The 19,634-nt window shown below is 46.4% G+C and overlaps 1 protein-coding gene across 1 annotated transcript in view; it reads right to left on the bottom strand.

Annotated features, from left to right (window-relative positions):
* sugct (succinyl-CoA:glutarate-CoA transferase) overlaps positions 1–16,891 on the bottom strand; it is a gene marked incomplete in the record, with an annotated part of 64,023 nt that extends 47,132 nt beyond the window's left edge. The window contains 12 exon segments of the mRNA XM_042213018.1: positions 2,654–2,756; positions 3,215–3,312; positions 3,416–3,487; positions 9,633–9,728; positions 11,640–11,783; positions 12,763–12,854; positions 14,542–14,662; positions 14,728–14,778; positions 14,984–15,069; positions 15,146–15,219; positions 15,301–15,349; positions 16,561–16,891. Of these exon segments, the coding sequence (XP_042068952.1) occupies positions 2,654–2,756; positions 3,215–3,312; positions 3,416–3,487; positions 9,633–9,728; positions 11,640–11,783; positions 12,763–12,854; positions 14,542–14,662; positions 14,728–14,778; positions 14,984–15,069; positions 15,146–15,219; positions 15,301–15,349; positions 16,561–16,684 (1,110 nt within the window).
* Positions 16,892–19,634: the final 2,743 nt, after the last annotated feature.

Here is a 19,634-nt window from a genome sequence, read left to right as displayed (position 1 = left end):
CACACACACACACACACACACACACACACACACACTCTCTGAGTCATAGCTTTTATAAGACGGGCCATGCCAGGTGGTGATGGGAGCTGTTGTCCTGAAAACACACAAACACACATTCAGATAAAGTTGAGCGACAGCAGACGAGAGGACGGCTGAAGTCACGTGTTCGTCTCGTGCGCGATCTTCACGATAAGCACGCTCCGGCCGACACGTGTTAGCGGTACTGCACGCCACCTTTTCTTCCTCTCTTCATGCTTTTGATCCTCACGTCTCTTCTCGTGTCTGTGAAAGCGTCTCAGGATCTTTTCAAGCCTCACAGCCTGTTTTTATAACGATGTTTGATATTGTTAGCTTTTGTTACAGCTGGAATTTAATCAGCGTCTCAGGGAGGGCGACATCATCTTCTCTATGATGAAGATGAAGCTGTGCTACAAATTTGTACTCTGTTTTATTTGAACTCAAACATGCATCCATACTCGGTCCAGCCTGTGCTGGTCATCAGCTCATCGCTGAGCTACACACGCTTCATTCATCCTGTACAGCTGTGTACTGTATTTATTCTTATTGTATTCTAATTTTTGCCTCATAACTTTTGCACTGTCCACTTCCTGCTGTGACAAAACAAACTTCCCACGTGTGGGACTAATAAAGGTTATCTTATCTTATCTTCATGCTGCTTATATCACAGGTGAGGGCAACAACAGCTACAATGCATCACCTTCCCTTTACCTATGAACAAGGTTCCTACAATCAGGGTGTGTCTTCATCCCCAAACACAAAGATCAGTGCAGAGCAGTTCAGGCTCACCTGAAGTCACCGAAGTCAGGTCGCCTGACGAAAGCATCACAAACAGGTCCAGAGAGTAAAACAACCCCCTGAACCTGCTGACGTGTGCTACACCGTCTCCCAATATTTATCAATCAGTTTGCAGAATTCTGTCTGCTAGAAGGAGGAGGCGGAGTCACATTTGTTTAAGGTAGAGCGTTTCACCCAATCGCCATCGAGCGAACGGACACGATTCATTCAGGCGCGAAGTCAGCGCCTGCTCTGATTCATAACCAGAAAACAAAGACTCACAGGCAGGGGGCGGGGCTACAGGGCGGGGCAGATGCCCAATTCTCACATATGATTGGATGACAGTGGAAACTGTTTGACTAATCAAGGTGATTGTTTTGATTTTACAGACAAAAAAAGACATAAAGAGTGATTCATGCCATTCGTGTTTCTGTCACTTCTATACACAACACACACACACACACACACACAACACACACACACACACACACACACAAACCAGCCTGGAGCTGTGTGTGTGTAACAGGCTGAGTTGTGTAATCTGTGACTAATGTGTTTAATTTCATATTTGAGATCAGTTAGCATCCATCACAAACACACCACCACACACACTCACACACCACCACACACACACACACACACACACACACACACACACACACACACACAGGTGCTCTACAGCATTCAGGTGACCCTCAGACACTGAGTCTGCACTGCCCTGGAGGAACAGCTGGAGCTTAATCATAGCCAGATGTTTGTAGATATTGATCATTCAATCAGCTGAAACAATCGCCATACCTGCTCAAGGTATTCATGTTTGCACAAGACACACTCACGCACTCATACTGACACACGCCGTATCACGTGCTACACCTCACATCTTTATCAGCGGCCCGTGGGTCCATGGTAGTCGCTCACGCGTGATAATCGTCTCTGTGTGAGCTGAACCTGACTCATCTGATCCGCTCCAGCCTCCATGCGGGGTGGGCGGTATAAACAGTGTGAATTTTTTCCACTTTTATCGAGTGGAAAAAAGTTAGCGTTCATCCTCCAGCTTCACTGTGTTTATTATGCTAACATAGCTGTGTAGCTAGCGCTCACGTAGCACATCATTATATAACAGCTAGCCCAACTTCAGTAACCCTACAAACGCCACTGCTGTTTAGTTTTCTGTCTTCATTCATGTTTAAAGTGACAGCAGAGCTGTACGTTTGAATGTTTCAGAAGTCTCTCAGTCAGAACATGCTATATCATGTTTAGGTGGAAGCTAGCGAGCTAACTTCCTGCTAACTTCTAACTGTTAAATTTAATGAATCCTGTTTTCATGGATGCCTGGATGTTAAACTTAATTGTTACACCTGGTAAAACTGCAACGCTGATCATTGTATTAAAGATGAAAGAATTTAGACAGTTTTTAACTCTCAGTGATGCTGCAGTGTTCGTTTGGTTTTGGGACCTGAAGCAGACGGAGTTTAGGACCCAGATTACTCCGCAAGGCTCCTGACTACGGTAGCTGTAATGGTCCAACAATCCATCAAGCGGTGCGGCTTCGTAGCTTAGCAAAGTCGTAAACATTTTTTGACAGATTTGTGAGCGCCGTGTAGCACATAAAATCGGTTCGAGGTCAGTAAGCACAACCAGAATTCATACATAAGGCGCTCTGTCGATTTTTGAGAAAATTAAAGGATTTTTAGTGTGCCTTATAGTGTGTTAAATATGTTACACACAAGAAAAGAATATATCGCGATATATATCGTTACAGCACATGCTTCAAATTATACCGTGATATGGATTTTAGGCCATATTGCCCAGCCCTACTCCACTCAACCACAGACGGAGGATGAGTGTCGTCACTGACCTGTGGCTCGGAGAACACTTCTTGAATGCTGTTGATTGGCCCAACTGGAACACCTGAGCCCTTGAACTTCTTCAGCCAATCAGCCGTGGTCTCCTGCAGGAACCTGACAGACAGATGAAGAGGATAACATTTACCTAAAACATGTTCTGATTGGTCAAACTGTCCTGTCTCTTCATCACTGTTCTAATGAAGGACCTCAGGGCTCCCGATGATGATGACAGTGAACAACTTGGCAACCACGTGGAAGAAGAACTCTTTTTCAACAGGAAGAGACGCCTGACAGACACCTCCCAGTGTGTGTGTACCTCTGTGACATGTGTGTGTGTGTGTGGTGTGTGTGTGGTGTGTGCATGTGTGTGTGTGTGTGATCGGCATCGTGTAGTGACTTGCGTACCAGTTGTGGTGGTGGTGTGTGTGGTACCTCTGTGACAGTGTGTGTGTGTGTACTCGGACAGTGCGTTGTGTGTGTCTGTGTGTGTCTACATGTGTGTGTGTGTGTGTGTTGATGTGTGTGTCTGCGTGTGTGTGTGTTGCTTCTCTGTACAGTGTGTGTGTGTGTACCTCTGTGACAGTGTGTGCAGCAGCTGTTTGCGGTTCTCGACTCTCAGCTTGTTGCTTTTGTACTTGGGCTCCTCCGTCAGCTCCGTCAGCTCCATGACCTGCAGATTTCCACAGACAGCAGAGAGTGAGTGGGAGAAACATTCTTCAAGCCAGCTGTTTCCATGGTAGCATGTCTGTGTCCGTACAGGTAAACGGACTCACCTGGCAGACTCGGAGAAACTGCTTTTCATTGCCTGCAGCCACAACGATGTGCCCGTCTTTGGTTTTGAAGCCCTGAAAGAAAAACACACAACATGAACACAGCGACGTTTCAGTCTGATAGAAACCTCTGACAGCACGCTTACAACCGCACACGTCTAACCTCTGACAGGCTCTTACATTCACGTCCATACCTCTGCTCAGCTTGTGTATAATCCAAAATGATGAAGCATGAATATTACTGCAGCTAGACTTCCTCCAACATAAATATGAACGTGTTTTCTCTTGTGCAGAAGTTGAACGCGCTCCCCTCCATCTCTTCACAGGTTACTGCATGAGTGATGTGGGCACCGCCTTAAAGCTGATGGGACACCTCCGACTTCACGTCTGCTCAGCTTTTGTTTTTCACAGGTTCAAAGTGAAAAGACGCTGGGACAGCCTGGCTGACTGAGCTGGACTTCAACAACTACATCGATGTGCTTCAGGTCAGGTTTTTTTCACTGCAGTGCAACATGTTTGTGTTGTGCTGCAGATGGCAGAGCACGAGAGAAGAGCAGAAACTCGATACACTAACACACGATCAAAGAAATAAGTTTCAGGACTCCGGTAGAACAACTTCCCAGGACTTTAGGAAGTTCTGAGGCAGCAGACACTGACTTTGTGCTGCCGACTGTGGGGAATAAAATCATTTTCATTAAGTCGATGCTTCCCAGCAGGTAGATATGAAATTTACTCTGATTAAATAAAAGGTGGTGAGATCATGAAGGATCAGCGTTAATAACCCGAAGCCCACCAGAGGAAACCTCCTCAAAAGGCCAGCCGATGAAGGCCTTCCTCCTCCTCTAATCTCCCCGCTCATCTTCTCCTCCTCTTCCTCGCTCACTGAAGTGCCTGTAATAAAAACTCTTCACCACATGAAAGCAGCAGCAGAGCAGCTGTCATACATCACAGCGCACACACTCGGCGGCGGCCACGTCCCGCTGCGCTGTGTGTGCATTCAGACCACTAACCCCTCAGTCACACTGCTGCTTCGGTTTCATCTCACCCTCCAGGGAATTGTGGGTAATGCAGTCCACACGGGGCTGCGATGGGACATTCACCCACAAAACCTCAAACAGTCCTCAGAGAGGTCGCAGCGGGCGGCTTCTGCCCCCTGCTGGCTGCAGACCTGAAGCTGCTGACCTTCACATATTTACATTTTTTAATTTTTAGGTCCTCCAGCTGCTAGTTTTAGTTTCACAGGACATTTCCTGATGTTCCACAGTCGCTGCTTTCATCTACTGCACATGTGCCAAACACTGCAGTTCCCCTGATGTCCACCAGAGGCTCCGGCAGCGAGCCAGTCCCCTTAAAACGTTGGAGCAGAAATAAACACGTTTACAGCCTGACACACAAACTGTTTGTTTACTCACCTGTTTAAGTTGTGTAAAGTTTGCATTATTGGGGGCGTGGTTTCTTTGACTGACAGGTAGATGCTACTGCATGTGGTTTCCAAGGCTAATTGGCAAAAAGAAACTGATGGGGTTGCTAGCACCATCCAACGTGCTGAGTCAACATCACCCAGGTTTGGATTGGTCCGTGTTGAACCAGCACGGTGTGTTCGGTTTATTTCACGGCCCAGTGCATCATGTCTGTGCATCTCTCCAGCCGGGACAGCCGATGTTTGTCTGAGCGCCTTTGACTTTGGTATTTATCGATTATCTGTAAGAAATGGTGCTTTAACGTGTCTGTGTGAACTAGAATTTATTAGAAGTTTCTCTCATGTGCGGTCTTGTTTTCATTGTTTGAAGTTTTATCCTAACACAAATGTAAATTCAGAATTAGATTCCACAGTGTGGACACGCTGTAGCTCTGAGTGCAGCTGTAGTCCTGGAAGTCCTGCTTCTCCGACAACTCGTCTGCAGACAGATTATCGTCCGAGTTCAACCTCCGATCCTCTGAAGTCTCCTCTCTGGCACGGCGGATGTCTCTGTTTTTTTGAAATTGAACCATCTCAGAAATCAGATGTGAACTTAAAAAGCGTCGACAGGGGAACGGATGGCTTCTTCAGCTCTAACATCTTCCTCGCAAAGCCGCAACCACAACACCAGTAATTCTGTTGTTCCGACTGTCGTGATCTCCGGAGAACCCGTCGGCTCCGCTTTCATCTCTGGCGGCTTTGGGGGTGGGAGGAGGGTGAGGGAACGCTGCATTGTGGGTAAGCCGGTTCACACGAGGATTAAAACAGTGTCGGACGATAAAGCTGCGGCTGGTTAGAGATGGTGACCACAAGAATCGAGCCGCCAGAGGAAGGAGAAAACATCACGCACTGTGTGTGTGTGTATGTGTGTGTGTGTGTATGTGTGTGTGCGTGTGCGTGTGTGTGCGTGTGTGTGCGTGTGCGTGCGTCCACATGTGAGTCATGACCCTCCATAATAACAGCAACATCTCCCTCAGGCTGAGTCAGTAATGTGAAGCAGACTGACGGCGGATAGAAAACACGAGTGAATGTGAAGAAGTTCTTTATTTATTCATTTCTACTTATCTGACAGTAATAACAGTTAATGGTTCATTTTATTGAAATGAGTTCCAGGAACCCGAAATGAAGAAAACATCAGAGTTAAGGACTTTTAAAGATTCAGGTGGCTGGATCGAGCAGGGTCCGAGCGTGGGGTCAGGTTCAGTTACAGCTGAATGTTAAATCTGAGGGTTATCTTCCAGCTTTACAAACCCCAGCCAGGGTTTGAGCCGTCACTGAGGAAGCTTCGTGCCAAAGCAATCAGTTTAGACTTTAGAAGAATTTAATGCTCACAAAGACAAACATACAAAGTTGTCTCGGCTTTTCCATGTGTGAAGGACTGCAGAGGGAAGCATCATCAAGAAATCCAAAGACGGTCACCGAGAACAGACCGGGCAGAACCAAGCAACGATTTCAAAACGAGTGAGTCTAAAGAGCCCAGAACCACTGAAGAGACACTCGTGGATGACTCAGCCGAGTCGGGAATCGCACAGGGATGCACTGAGAGGCTGCAGACCGGGAAATAGTCCACTTCTGCATGTCGCACTGAGGTATGCTGACTCTATGCAGATTCTACAGACTGCAGTGTACTTTGGTCAGATCAGATGAAAGTAGAGCTTCGTGCACAGAGTTTGGAGAAAGGAGACGGGCTACGACCCAAAGGAGCATCCCCACAGTGAAGCACAGTGGTGGCAGTATGTTCTGGTGACACTTCAGTGTCTGGGAATCTCATTGAGGTGGGAGGAATGATGAAGATAGAAGGATGTGTGATCGCTCAGGAGACGACTGCAGGCTGTTACCCAGCAAACAGGACACACCGCTGACCGTTAGCATCAGGGAAGCTAATAAGTTTTTGTGAAATCATTTTGTTTTTGCGTGCAAAGTAAAATAATCTAAGCAAACAAAATAAAACTGGCATGTTTTAGAAACACTTTTAAAAGTAGTCAAACAGCAAAAACAATACAAAGAACTGCAACACGTTAAAGAGACACGAGCCTGATCCAAGTCAACGCATCGTTACTTTAAGACCTACCACAGAGCCAAGTCTGCCAGAGCTTATCTTTATATTTTACATGCTGTGGAGCCATTTTTGGGAGCATTTCAAGTTGCTATACATCAATACAACCATTATAGCCCAAATTTTATTAATATTTATGCTTTAAGTTCATAGAAACTACATAAATTGCAAAACAGTGCAATAAACTACAAAAAAAAAATTGAAAATCATTTTTGTTTTTATTTGCATATATTTCCAGTTTTATTCCTCAAAACTGTAAATACAAAAAAGTTGCACAAAATAGTTTCTAGCCACAGGAAATTTATTTTGAGTGTCTTCAAAGTTTTATTTTTGAGATACACCAATTTTTATGTCCTGCAGGGAAAACCAAAATAAATATTATAATGCTAATTTGCAAAAAAACAGCGTGTGCATGAAAATAAACTATTTCCAGCAGTGCAGTTTGAGTTCTAAGCATCCCGGAAACTATTCAGGAAAGCTAAAAGTCAAGCATGACTTATAAAAACACCAGTATAGGCTTATAAGGCCCTGAAAGTAAAAAACTACATTTTCCGTGAAAATGATGTCACTTCCGGTTTCGGGCAGGTCATGGCGGACACGCGATAGTTCGCGCTGGCGTCTATTCCAACGTAGGAGGTGTTATGAACAGCTGATCGGATCGGCAAAGCGTGTTTCTGGAATATTATGTTTATGTTGCTGCAAATACTTTTTACGACATTTTTGCAAAGCTACATGTGGAAGGAAACCGTGACCGAGCACAAGCTGATGGCATAAGATGTAAGTACAACTCCTCCGGTTCCATATGCAACTAAAATTATTGCGCTAGCTTACACGGTTGCAGTTGTACAGGGATTTAAAAATAGTTACGCAAAACGGAGCGTGCCCGCTCCGACCGGTCTTACAGGTTACAAGCAGGTTAATTATCAGAGATGCTCCGACTGAGCTGATGCTGTTGGAGTATGTAGAACATAGTTTGGGAGCTCGTCCGGGATCTACTTTAACCTCCCTGTAAATCTGCCCATTGCCACGCCCACCTCGTCATTAAGTATTCTTGTCAGCTCAAAGATGATTTTTAAAAGTCTCTGAAACAACTTTGTGCTGCCTGACAGCAGTTTTCAGTTCAATATGAAACTCCGTGAAGCAGGAGCGGTTCCAGCTGCTGCTTCTCTTTATTTAGTTTTATATTTTAATCAGGGTTTGCTGCATGGGTTGGTTTGTGTTCAGTCTGCATCTGCTGATTTCCATCCAGCCAAAACCCCGAGCGCTTTGAACCTCGCAGAAACAGATAATTCACATTTAACGACACCACAGAGAAGCCGAGGGAGAAGAGAAACAGCTCTAACTCTGCTCTCTCATGCTTTTATGAACCTTCAAATGTGATCAGGAAAAGAAACTGTCATTTGTTACAGTGACAGCCTGGAGGATGGACACACTCTGTTGATATCAAGAACCAACGCGATGGCCTCGAAGAGACGTTTGTGACCTTTAAAGTGGTTTAAGACAAAAAGTGCAACACGAGCAGAGCCGCCTGTGTGGTTGGTTTGAGGAGAACTGGAAATCACTTCCACCCAGGCGGCAGTGTGACACAAAACGTTTAAGATGACACTAATCACTTCTAATTGTTTGATAATTGTCCATCTGATTTATGGCTCAAAGCTCGTCCTGCTCCGTCCTTCTCTTGACGTCAACTCTCAGGACTTCCTCAGATCTCAAACAGCTCTTCCTCTGACAACGCTCACGCCTGAGACTCGTATATTTGGATGTTAGAAGCTCTGAGAAAACTCTCAGATCCGTAAATCTGCACCAACAAAGCTGGAGGGTGTGGCCGGAGAGAGGGAGGTCAGAGCGTGCGCTGAGACCCTGAAAGTGTAATTCAGCCCATCTTAGTCTGAAGCAGTTTCTGGCGTCAGAGACGTGTGTTCCTCCCGCAGATGCAATAAAGTCTGTTAATAACAAACAAGCTCACAGAGTCTCCTCAAGCCTGGAGGGAAACTGTCAAACACACCAGAACTACAGCTGGCAGAGACGCTCAAAGAGACACCAGAGAAGAAGAGCCACGCAGTCAGCTGGCTCACGGCTCGCCGACCAACGACGCGCTTCGATCATCCGGCTGAGGTGCGTTTAGAGGCTAAACGCTGTTAAACCGTAACATCGCAGTGACAGAAGAGCGGACACGTCTGTGTAAACTCTGGTTTGTGACTCTACTGTAGCTACATGTAAGTGCTGCTCTTTAATGTTCCTACAGTAGAGTCTGTCTCCTTTCCCAAAGGTTAAAGGTCAAACCACAACACGGCCCTGAGAACTACAACATGCTATGTAAGATAGAGAAACATGTTTCTGCTGAATCAGCAGGAAATCACACCATAATTACTCCTTTGTTTCCTATGAAACCTGATTCCAGTGCAGCCACCTGTAAGTATAACAATGACACTCTGTTTAATTAGAAAGGACTGACTGGCCACATTATAAAGTTCAACCCTTTGTTCTGCTGCCGTCGTCACAGCTGAGATCAGCTCATCATTATTTAATATTCGTGCATCACTTTTCAGTTTTCTTCTGTTTTCCTGACGTCACCGTTTTATTCTTTTATTATCTAACAATGTTGATTCAATGTTATATTTCCTGAGGTTTTTTCTGTCTTTTCTGTGTTGCAGGTGTGATATCAATAAAGTTATTGTTAGATAGTGGCCAGTTGAAGGTGTTACCTGGTAAGGTACGATGCTCTCGTGGGCCGTCCCCCAGCGCCTCGCCTCCTTCCCCGCATTCAGGTAGTTAGCAGCAATATGGCTGAGACAGGAAACCTGAGAGAGAGGGAGGCCGCAGTTACACCTGAGCCCGGTCACACGGGCGCTAACAGCTGATCTCTCCTCAGCGTGCACACCGAGCCGCTCACTGCGTCTGAAGAGCTGCTGCAAATATGAGCAGCGTGATGAAGGCACATCATGGATCACACTTACAAACATGACGATGAAGCTGCAGAGTTTAACACGGTCACCGAGTCTGGAAACATCACGGTTAGTCAGGGTCATGAATTTATAAAACAATTATTGGACCCTGTCAGCTTTATTTCACCAGCAGGTAACGATGAGGTTAAAGCTTCTCCAACGTCTTCACCGACACGCCTGCCTCAGCGAGTCACATGATGCTGTGAGGTGTGCGTGCTGCTCACAGACACCTGAAGGGTTACTTCAATATTTCCCTTCATCAACTTGAATCAAAGAATCTGCACTTCAGCCACATCACGATCACCTGACTCAAACTGCAGCGAGTCGCTGCAGAGACGCTCGTGGACGGTTTCTGTTGTTCTTCTACAAACGAAGCTTCAAGGATGACCCCCCCCCCGGGTCAGGGTGCTGACAGGCTTTTATCTTCTTATCAAACTATTCTTCTGCATGACACTGACTTCCTCTGACTGAGCTTCAGACTGTTTGACTCTCCTGCGCCTGAAGCTCTGTGGGACCTGCAGGCAGCTCGTAGCGGTTCCATCCCCCGACGCTCACACGCTCCACACGGACTCGGATCAGAGCGCTGTGCGCACTCATTGTTCGCACTGCGGCCGGCGTGCCTGTGGTCGCAGCACTTCAGACAGGAATGCAGTGGGATTTAAGAGGGGGATTGTGGGTATTTTATTTGTAGCAGCCTCAAGACTCGACCGCAAGGATCAGAACCTCACAGCCTTGTTAACCAATCACAGGAGGCGTGCTACAGATTGGTGTATGCAGTCATATTTATCATCATCCTTCATCGTGAGTCCAGACTTCAGGTAACATTTCTGTTCATGGGTTAAATTTAAAGGTTGCTGGTTGGTGTTTGTTGGTGGCGTTTATGAATCTTCTTGGCAGGTCGGTGCTGAGGAGCACGGACGCTGCTCCGGTCCCGCATGCTGGACCAAAACTCAGCGAGACACACGTTAACTTTTATCCACATGTCATCCCATCATCTGTCCCTTTCTGTCCAAACACGACCCCGCTGAGCTGCCCAGCGCTTTCAGGCCGAAGCAGCTGTTTCTGCGTGTTTGTTTCTAAACTGCAGACTGAAACTCTCTGCAGGATCATAAAGTCCTGAAACGAGCTGAACTCGGTCGTGTCGCAGCGCCTTTCCCAGCCAGAGAGGTGAAAAATGAGAATGCAGAAAACATAAAACATGCCTTTAAAAGCAACACTGTCAGACAAGCAGCGTGTCCTGACACTGCAAATCAAACGCACCCCGGGAGGTGCCGGGTCCAAGCGGGACGCGGGTCCCGTCCGTCTCCGAGTCCGGGTGGTTGCAGGATTAAGAATCGCTCGCTTCATTTAAACAGTCAGAGAAACACTGACGCGTCTGTTTAAACTGATCAGGATAAATCACAGGCTTGTTTCAATGCCTCCACCTTCCTGCTCCACACACAGCTGCAGCGACTGCTTATCTGCACCGTCACAAACACTCCATCGATCAGCCAGCCTCAGCGCTTTCATTTACCAGCTGACCCTGAACACAGCGCTGTACCTGCTGCAGGTAAGAGCGTCTGCTCAGCTGATGTGTCCTGAGGCTCTGACTGAGCTTGTGTGTCACCTGAGTGGGTTTCAGCTGCCAGCTGAGCGTCACAGCGCCCCCACCTGTACATCACTTCCTCTCAGCACCTGGAGTACCCGCTGGTGTGCTGGCGTCTCTTACACTGCATTCACCTGTGGAGAATACTGAGAGCTGATTGGCTCATCGTCAGGTGGTTTTACCTGTGATGACAGCAGGTTGCAGTCGATGTGAACTCCTCTGCCCGTCTTCTGCCGTTGCAGCAGGGCGGCCATGACAGCTCCGTGCGCGTACAGCCCCGTCGCCAAGTCCGTCATGGCGACTCCCGGACGCACCGGGTCGCCGCCCTGCCAGCAGAAACAGAGGATTATGGGAGATGATCCAAAAGCTGAGGTGCTGTGAACGCGTCAGAGTCAGTACTTCCTGTCAGTGCTGAGATTTACAAGGACTCATTCCAGATTAATCCTGTGCAAAAGTCTTGAGCCACCCCTCGTTTCATATACTAAGGAAATCTGTCTCATTATTGTACGTATGAAAGTACAAACACAGGAAATAAGGAACGCTGAGTTTGCACAACAACAAGCCTGAAGCTGAACATTTGGTGTGAGCATGTTTGTTTCTATCTGTGCCTCTTTCTGTAGGACAGGGCTGTCAGAGGTCTGCAGGCCTCACTCTGCTAAAGAGGATCAAGTGATGTGTGGGAGTAAAGAGCCTAAAGGTCACATTTAAACCTGGTGTCTGTTCTGTGCACAACACTGGTCGTCCCCCGAGGAAAATGCTCGGGTACAAGGACTGGACTGAAGGTGAGACATGAAGCAGCCAATGTTTACAGAAGAACTGAAAGAGCTTCAGGAAGCTGGAGCCACTCAAACAATACAAGAAGTTCTGGCTGCTTGGAAGGAAAACAGAGAAACGAGGGGTGAGTCGAACTGTGAGGACATAAAGTTTCATTCAGTAACTAGTAAATCAAAGATGAACTCTAAACTGCTTCAACATTCTTCATCTGTTCATGACCGTAAGTTTCATGTGCCTGGCTTTTATTTTGAAATAAAATATCTGCATCCTGAAGACTGTTTCACAGTGTTTACATTCTCAGCTACGATGACGAGCCAAGAAAATGTTTAACATTTTAATTTGAAGTTCACTTTCTGCACTTCCTGCGTGCTGATATTTCTACAGCCGCGTCGCAAAGTTCTGTAAAGTGAAGCCAGACATCAGTCAGAGTCTGACAGTAACATCACAAGTGTTTCATTTGTAAAGACATGGAAACCTGTTCATGCTCAGCAGGATCAGGACGTTACTGAGCATGTGCGGTCTGAGTCTGACCTCGGGCCCGGTGATGTGCATCATCCCTGACACTGCCGAGGCGATGGAGTCGTACCCTGGACTCTGAGCGTGAGGACCGGTCTGTCCGTAGCCTGAGCGCACACACACACACACACACACACACATTACTGCCTCGGTGCCAGTGGTCTGGTTTCTCTCTGACCTGAGTGAAAACACAGCAGGGAATCAAACCATCGGCCTCTCGGCGCCTCCTCTTACAGGAAAACCTCATTCCAGCTGATGTTGAGTCTGCAGCTGTGACTAAACAACAAGACTGATTTCCTAAACAGTCCGAGCTCAAAGCTCGCTTTATATCAGGAAACAAAGAAAAATCCCACAAAGGCTTTGAAAATGATAAGCAGCCACAGACAGCCTGAGAAACAGCCGTGACCTCCGAGGCTCGCTGAGCGAACATCTGCAGGAGAACGATGTCAGTGCGCGGCTCCGTGCACGTCGTACGTGCACATCTAAACATCTGTCCTTGTCGTCTCTGGTGGGGTCGAGCTTTTCATTCGATCACACCTGAAACCAGCGACTCGGACCGTGAACTCATCAGGAGTGTCTGCTGACCTCAGATCAGCTGAGCAGTAAACTCTGTTCCCCATAAACGTCTGTACAGTCAGGCTTTGCTCTACGAGTCGCCCCCCGCTGGACATTAAAGAACATGCAGGTTTTATGTCCATGTTTTGTGAAGCGCCTGTTTAAATGTCAACGAGCTGATGAACACATGGAAGATCCACACTCTGTGGACCGGTTCTTCCTGTGGAAGTGACACCAGAACTTAAACCTGCTGCTGCTCTTTGCTCTGCGGGACAAACGTCCAGGACGTCGCTCCGAAAGCTCAGGATGAAACCAGGCCGTAAATCTGCCCACTGCATCCAGCTGCTGCAGCTTAATGAGGCCTCCTGGGTAATGTAGTTCATTTCTCCTCAATAAAGGACGGGAGGGGCTGGAGCAGTGAGAGCGACACGGAGAGGAATGAGGGCAAAGGACACAAACAGGAAATGGAAAGAAAACAGAAGAAAGGAGGCGGAGCAGAGAGAATGAAACTCCTTCATCGTTTATGTCGCTCGTTTATTCTCAACACATTTTCCATCAGCTCTCCTGACGGACGGGTTTTAACAGCACTCTGCCCAAATCCTCGCTCCACCCTGCAGGGTCACAGCTCTTTACTCCACCCGAGGAGTGGAGTGAACCTTATTAGTGCTCGTGTGGAGAGGAAGAGTCACCCTGTGGAAGAGTGACACACAGATTCCTGTTTGCAGACATCCATGAACTTCCTCTGAGCAGCTCCACCCTCCCCCCTCTGCACGTGCTCAGACTACCTCCACCTCTCTGACTCTGAGCTGTCCTTCTGTCACACTCGTCTCCACCCTGCCTGCTCTCTGTGGCTGGTTGACCGCAGGTATTTAAACTCCTCCACCTTCACCACCTCTGCTCTGTCTTGCTTCTCTTCTCTGCAGAGCACACCTCCACCTCTCCTGTGCTGTAACATCACAGCCTGCAGACAGGAAGCAGAGCGCTCCGGCAGGAAGTCTGTTCATACTGTGGAGTCTGACCCCATCTAGTGGCTCAGAGGGAGAACTGCAGGAGGTGGAGGTGTGTTTCCACAGCTCCTAAATCCATCAATACTGGACGTTCCACAGTCCTTGAATCATGTGACTTGAGTGGGTGGAGCCTATCAGCTCCATTTTTCCACTCCTTTAAAGGTGCCTCAGACACACCTGGAAACACGGGGGTGGGGCCTGAAACACATGTAAGCCTGTTAAAAACTGTTACCTGTTATGGAGCAGTAGACGAGCCGAGGGTTGAGTCCGCTCAGCTGCTCGTATCCCAAACCCATCTGACGGAGTTTCCCCGGCACGTAGTTTTCCAGCAGCACGTCACACACTCCTGCGAGCTGACACACAACCAGAGAGTGGAACAGGCTCAGGCAGAAACAGAGACCTGGTCACTGTGTCGTACCTGCTGGACGATCTGTGCTCCTCTGGGATGTTTCAGGTCCACGGCGATGCTCTGAAATCACAGTTCATCCCAAATTATCCCAAACACGGATGAAGCATCGGCGTCAGGTGAGCGAGGGAGGCTGACGTTTGACATGTTTGCTCTGTTTACAGCTGAACACCTTCCAGTTTGCAGACTGAACCCTGTCAGAGTCCTGCTGGTGCTTAAACTGTTTCTAATGAATGTGTTTGTGCCGACTCGGCGCTCACACACCAACCTTCTTGTTCCGGTTCACGCTGAGGAAGTAGGCGCTCTCTGACGCCACAAATGGAGGACCCCAGGCTCTGGTGTCGTCACCCGCACCTGTTTGACAAAACGCACAAACAGTATCCCACAATGCTTTGCTCACAGCGGGGCAGGAATGAGGCCCAGCGCTCACCTGGTCTCTCCACTTTGATGACCTGGGCTCCGAGGTCTCCGAGGATCATGGAGGCGAAGGGCCCGGCCAGAACTCTGCAAACATGAACATCCACGTTAGTGCTGAGCCTCCACACTGCCAACAACTCAGAGTGTTACTGCAGCGCTCACACTCACCTGGTCAGGTCCAGGACTCTGACGCCCTCTAGTGGCCGAAGGGTTTCACCTGAAATTCAGACGAGAATCCCAAAGAGGGGGAGAGTCAGCTTTGGTGTTCCTGACAGGTAGACAGTGTTCCTGCTTCAGATGAGAACAGCTGAAACTCTGTTTGAGCTTTGTTAAATATCTGTGGGCCAGAGGAGCGGCACACCTGTGGGCCGGACTCACTCTGAGTGTGAAGTGAAAGCACAGATCAGCCTGACAGCAGCTGGGTTCTCAGACCCAGCAGCAGAAGTATAAAGCAGGAGGAGCAGACCCCTCTGCATCCTGCACATCTTCTCTGGTTCGTGTTCAGAGCTGCTTTAATTCCTCATGTCACAGACGCAACAGGGTGAAAGCATTCCTTAGATTTTAGTCCACGTTAACATGACATCACCATGACATCATTATCCTCCACATCCCAAAGCTGAGGTTAGCAGCAGCACTGGCGCTCAGGTGGTGCTGACAGACCTCCACAGCATCACAGCAGGCTGAGCACTGACACAGGCAGGACGGATCCAGGCTTTAAACTCTGAGCCGAGCACAGCAGGAAACCTTTCTCCATCTTCTGCTGTCTGTTTGTGAGTCTGTGTGAGCTGCAGCCTCAGCTTCCTGTTCGTACTCACAGGAGTGACACTCCTCTGACCTCAGCAGGTCACTTCCTGCCAGACCTGCTGCTTGCTGGATGTGAGCTCAGGGATGTCTGTGTGGAGATCTCAGCTGAGCAGCAGTTCCTGAATCACTCAAAGTTCCCTAAATCTGCTCTTCATCATGATGCACCGAAATGCTGCCTTGCGATAGGCTGATTAGTGTGCACCTAAAGTGTACCTAATAAAGTGGCTGGTTAGTGTTATAAAAGCATAATTACGTTATTGTAAATGATTGCACACCCTAACTATATTTGGACCGTTTAAAACGTTCTGTGTGTTTGTTATTCCAACGTTCCCGCTTTTCCAGCCCGCTGACCGGGAGGTCTGTTTGTCGGACTCAGCGGAAGTGGAGCTGCTCTGCGACAGCTTCACACACCTGAGCAGACTTTGACCAACAGCAGGTCAAAGTTCAGAAGTCCTTTCAGTGTAACACGCTTCGGAACATGCATGCTCATTTACCTGTGTGCAGGCCTGCAAGGTTTGATCATGTGAGCAGCTGTTTGTTACCGATGAGCCGATCGGTCCTGTCACCGGATACCTGGACTGTTCGGCTAATATTAGCCGGCTAGCTTTAGCAGCAGGGCCGTACCTGTCCGCGTGCTGGACTCCCACCGCCCGCCCCCCGGGCATCTCAGCGGCTGCAACGGCGACGCGAAACCAGCCGGAGAGTGAGCCCCGAGACGGCGCTTCAGCACCCCGACACACGCCGACATCGTCCACCTGTTAGCATCAAGCTACACGAACGATGCTTCCGGCCTGAGCCTTTCAAAGTAAAACTCAGCCCAGACGCAGTCTTATGTATGTCGGCTGTTAGGACTCGTTTCAGAGCCGTTTGTGGATGTTTGGCTTTGAAAGGCCCCTAATATTGTGACGTGGAATATCAATGGTTGTAGTACACCAATTAAAAGGAAAAAAAGTCCTAAGCTATCTTAAGTCCCGTAGTGCAGATATAGCATTTTTACAAGAAACGCATTTTGAAAATGAAACAGAAGCCCTGAAAATGAAACGAGATTGGGTTGGGAAGGTGTTTCATAACTCTGTATCTAGGAAAAGCCGTGGAGCTATAATACTTATTAATAAGAAAATCAACTTTGTACCATTGCGAGAGTTTAAAGATACTGAAGGACGAGTAATATGTCTCCAAGTACTTATAAATGGTGCGAAAGTAATACTATGTAACATATATGCCCGAAATAGGGAAGACCCCAACTTTGTTGCCAAAATGATTAAGATATTAGGTGATTTTGAGGGCCAGATTGTGCTGGGAGGAGATTTTAATCAGGTTCCGGATCAGTATTTGGATAGGAGTGGTGCAAATCTAGGCCCTAGTACAAAAATAAATCTGCAGCAGCTATCTTTAAAGAGGAAGCCGGGTTGGTTGATATCTGGAGACTAGTACTTCCTTTAGAAAGGGAATATAAGTTTTACTCACATTCTTATAAAAGTTATTCCCGAATTGATTATTTTTAAATATCTAGTTTGAGCGCTGATCTGGTAACTGTGATATAGGTATGATCATATTATCACATCATGCCCCAGTAGAACTAAATATAGACTTACAGGTTGAGAAATATAATCGGGGCAGGTGGAAACTAAACCCAAGTCTTTTACGGGATGAACAATTCGTGGCAGCATTAAAAGATGATATTAACTTTTTTTTGGGATGTAAATATTGGGACCACAGAAAGATTGGCTACTGTATGGGACACCCTAAAGGCCTTTATTAGAAGCAAATGTCTGGGATAGTGTTCAAAGAAGGCAAAAGAAAGTAAACAAAAAATACAGACTTTGGTAAAACAGATAAGTCATTTGGAAAAATAATCGGCAGAAAATCATGTAGAGTAACTTTAGAAAAATATGCCAATTGAAGTTTAATCTTCATGAAATTTATAATAAGAAAGCAGAGTATGCATTGTTCAGGCTTAAAACAAATTTCTATGAGAATGGAAATTATCAGCTTTCAATTTCAATGTGTTAGAAAAATGGATAGAATACTTAGGAATAACACTTAATCCGAATGTCGATGAGATTATGAATGATAATGTAGGAAAACTACTAACTAGGATTAAAACTAATTTGGAGAAATGGGGTAAGCTGTACTTGACATTATGGGGCAAAGTAAATACGATAAAGATGGCAGTAGCTCCTCTGATCAATTATTTCATTGGAATGATACCAATTTGTATTTCACCTCAATTTTTCTCAAGATATGATAATATGATAAAACACTTTCTTTGGGATGGTGGTAGACCGCGGATTAATCCTGGTCGACTGTACCAACCGAGACAAAAAGGAGGTTTATCCCTACATAAAACATTACAGCATCTCATTTGAGATGTTCAAGCTGTGTAAACACTGGGCAGCAATAAATTCGGACCTAGACTGGGTTCTAATGGAACGTGAACTGGTCTTTCCATTCACTCCCATTGAGGTGTTGGCTCAAAAACCGGACAATAAAGGGAATAGAGTAGACAACCCTATTTTAACGTTTTCAAAAATGGTGTGGCAAGAGGTTCGCAAGAGCTGTAATCTCTCCCCATACTTTCAAAAATATGCACCACTGTGGCTCAACCCCAAAATAAAAATAGGTAAACAAACACTTTATTGGCCACAGTGGCACAAAAAGGCATAACATTAATAAGTGACTTATATGAAGATAACATGTTTATGTCCTTCAATGATTTGACAGTAAAGTTTAATTTGGAAGGACCCGGCCATTTTTGGCGATATTTACAAATGAGAGACTGTCTGAAAGATAAAATAAAATAGTCTGAGGAGAAAAATGTCATAGAGAATTTTTTTGTACTTCCACCCTTAACTGCAAAGGCATCAAAATGGTATCATTTATGTCATTGGGTTAAAAACAACAGATGTAAGTCTTAGAAGGGCTTGGGAAAAGATCTGGATTGTTCCATCGATGAGGGAACATGGGATTCAATTATTTCTGAAAATGGGTTCTACATTAGGGAAGCTAGAGGCAAATGTATTCAATATAAAATTCTCAATAGGTACTATTATACACCAACGAGACTTCATAAAATGGGAACCAGTAAAGACGACCTGTGCTGGAAGTGCCAAGAAGGAAAAGGTACGTTAGGACATGCTTTATGGGAATGTCCATTGGTCTTCCCAATATGGGAAAATGTTTTAAAATATATGGAGGGTTGGGTGAAACTTAAATTACCTAGATCACCAAGACTGTGCCTATTGGGGGACAGAGGTGAGGTGCCAAAGTTAGACAAAGCAGGCTTTAGAGTGTTAAGCACTGGGATTGTGACGTGTGCTCGTCTCATTTTAGCACTTTGGAAAGACCCTCGGACTCCAACCCTAAAAAAGTGGAAAATGACTGAAAATGCTGCATGTGAGAAAATGCTGGGAAGACTGAGCAGTAAGACAGAGACTCTAACAGAACAATGGGACAGTTTTTTTTGTTTATATGGGCCTACAACATGAAGACAATGTGAGATACAGTATGAATTAAGAATTAACTGTGTGTGCAACAGTTTATTTATTTAATTTATATATTTATTTATTTTTCTTCACTGAGTGTGGTTTTTTTTGTTGTTTTGGGTTGTTATGTTATGGTTTTCTTAATTGTTCAAAATAATAAAAAACTTTAATTAATAAATGGCCCCTAAGCTTCTGTTTCATCTCACAGAGCTA

The sequence above is a fragment of the Haplochromis burtoni genome, unplaced genomic scaffold (genome assembly GCF_018398535.1).
Source record: "Haplochromis burtoni strain Fernald_Lab_line unplaced genomic scaffold, NCSU_Asbu1 Contig_408, whole genome shotgun sequence".
Lineage (NCBI taxonomy): Eukaryota > Metazoa > Chordata > Actinopteri > Cichliformes > Cichlidae > Haplochromis > Haplochromis burtoni.
Note: the sequence above shows the minus strand (reverse complement) of the source record. Positions and strands in the feature narration are given on the sequence as shown.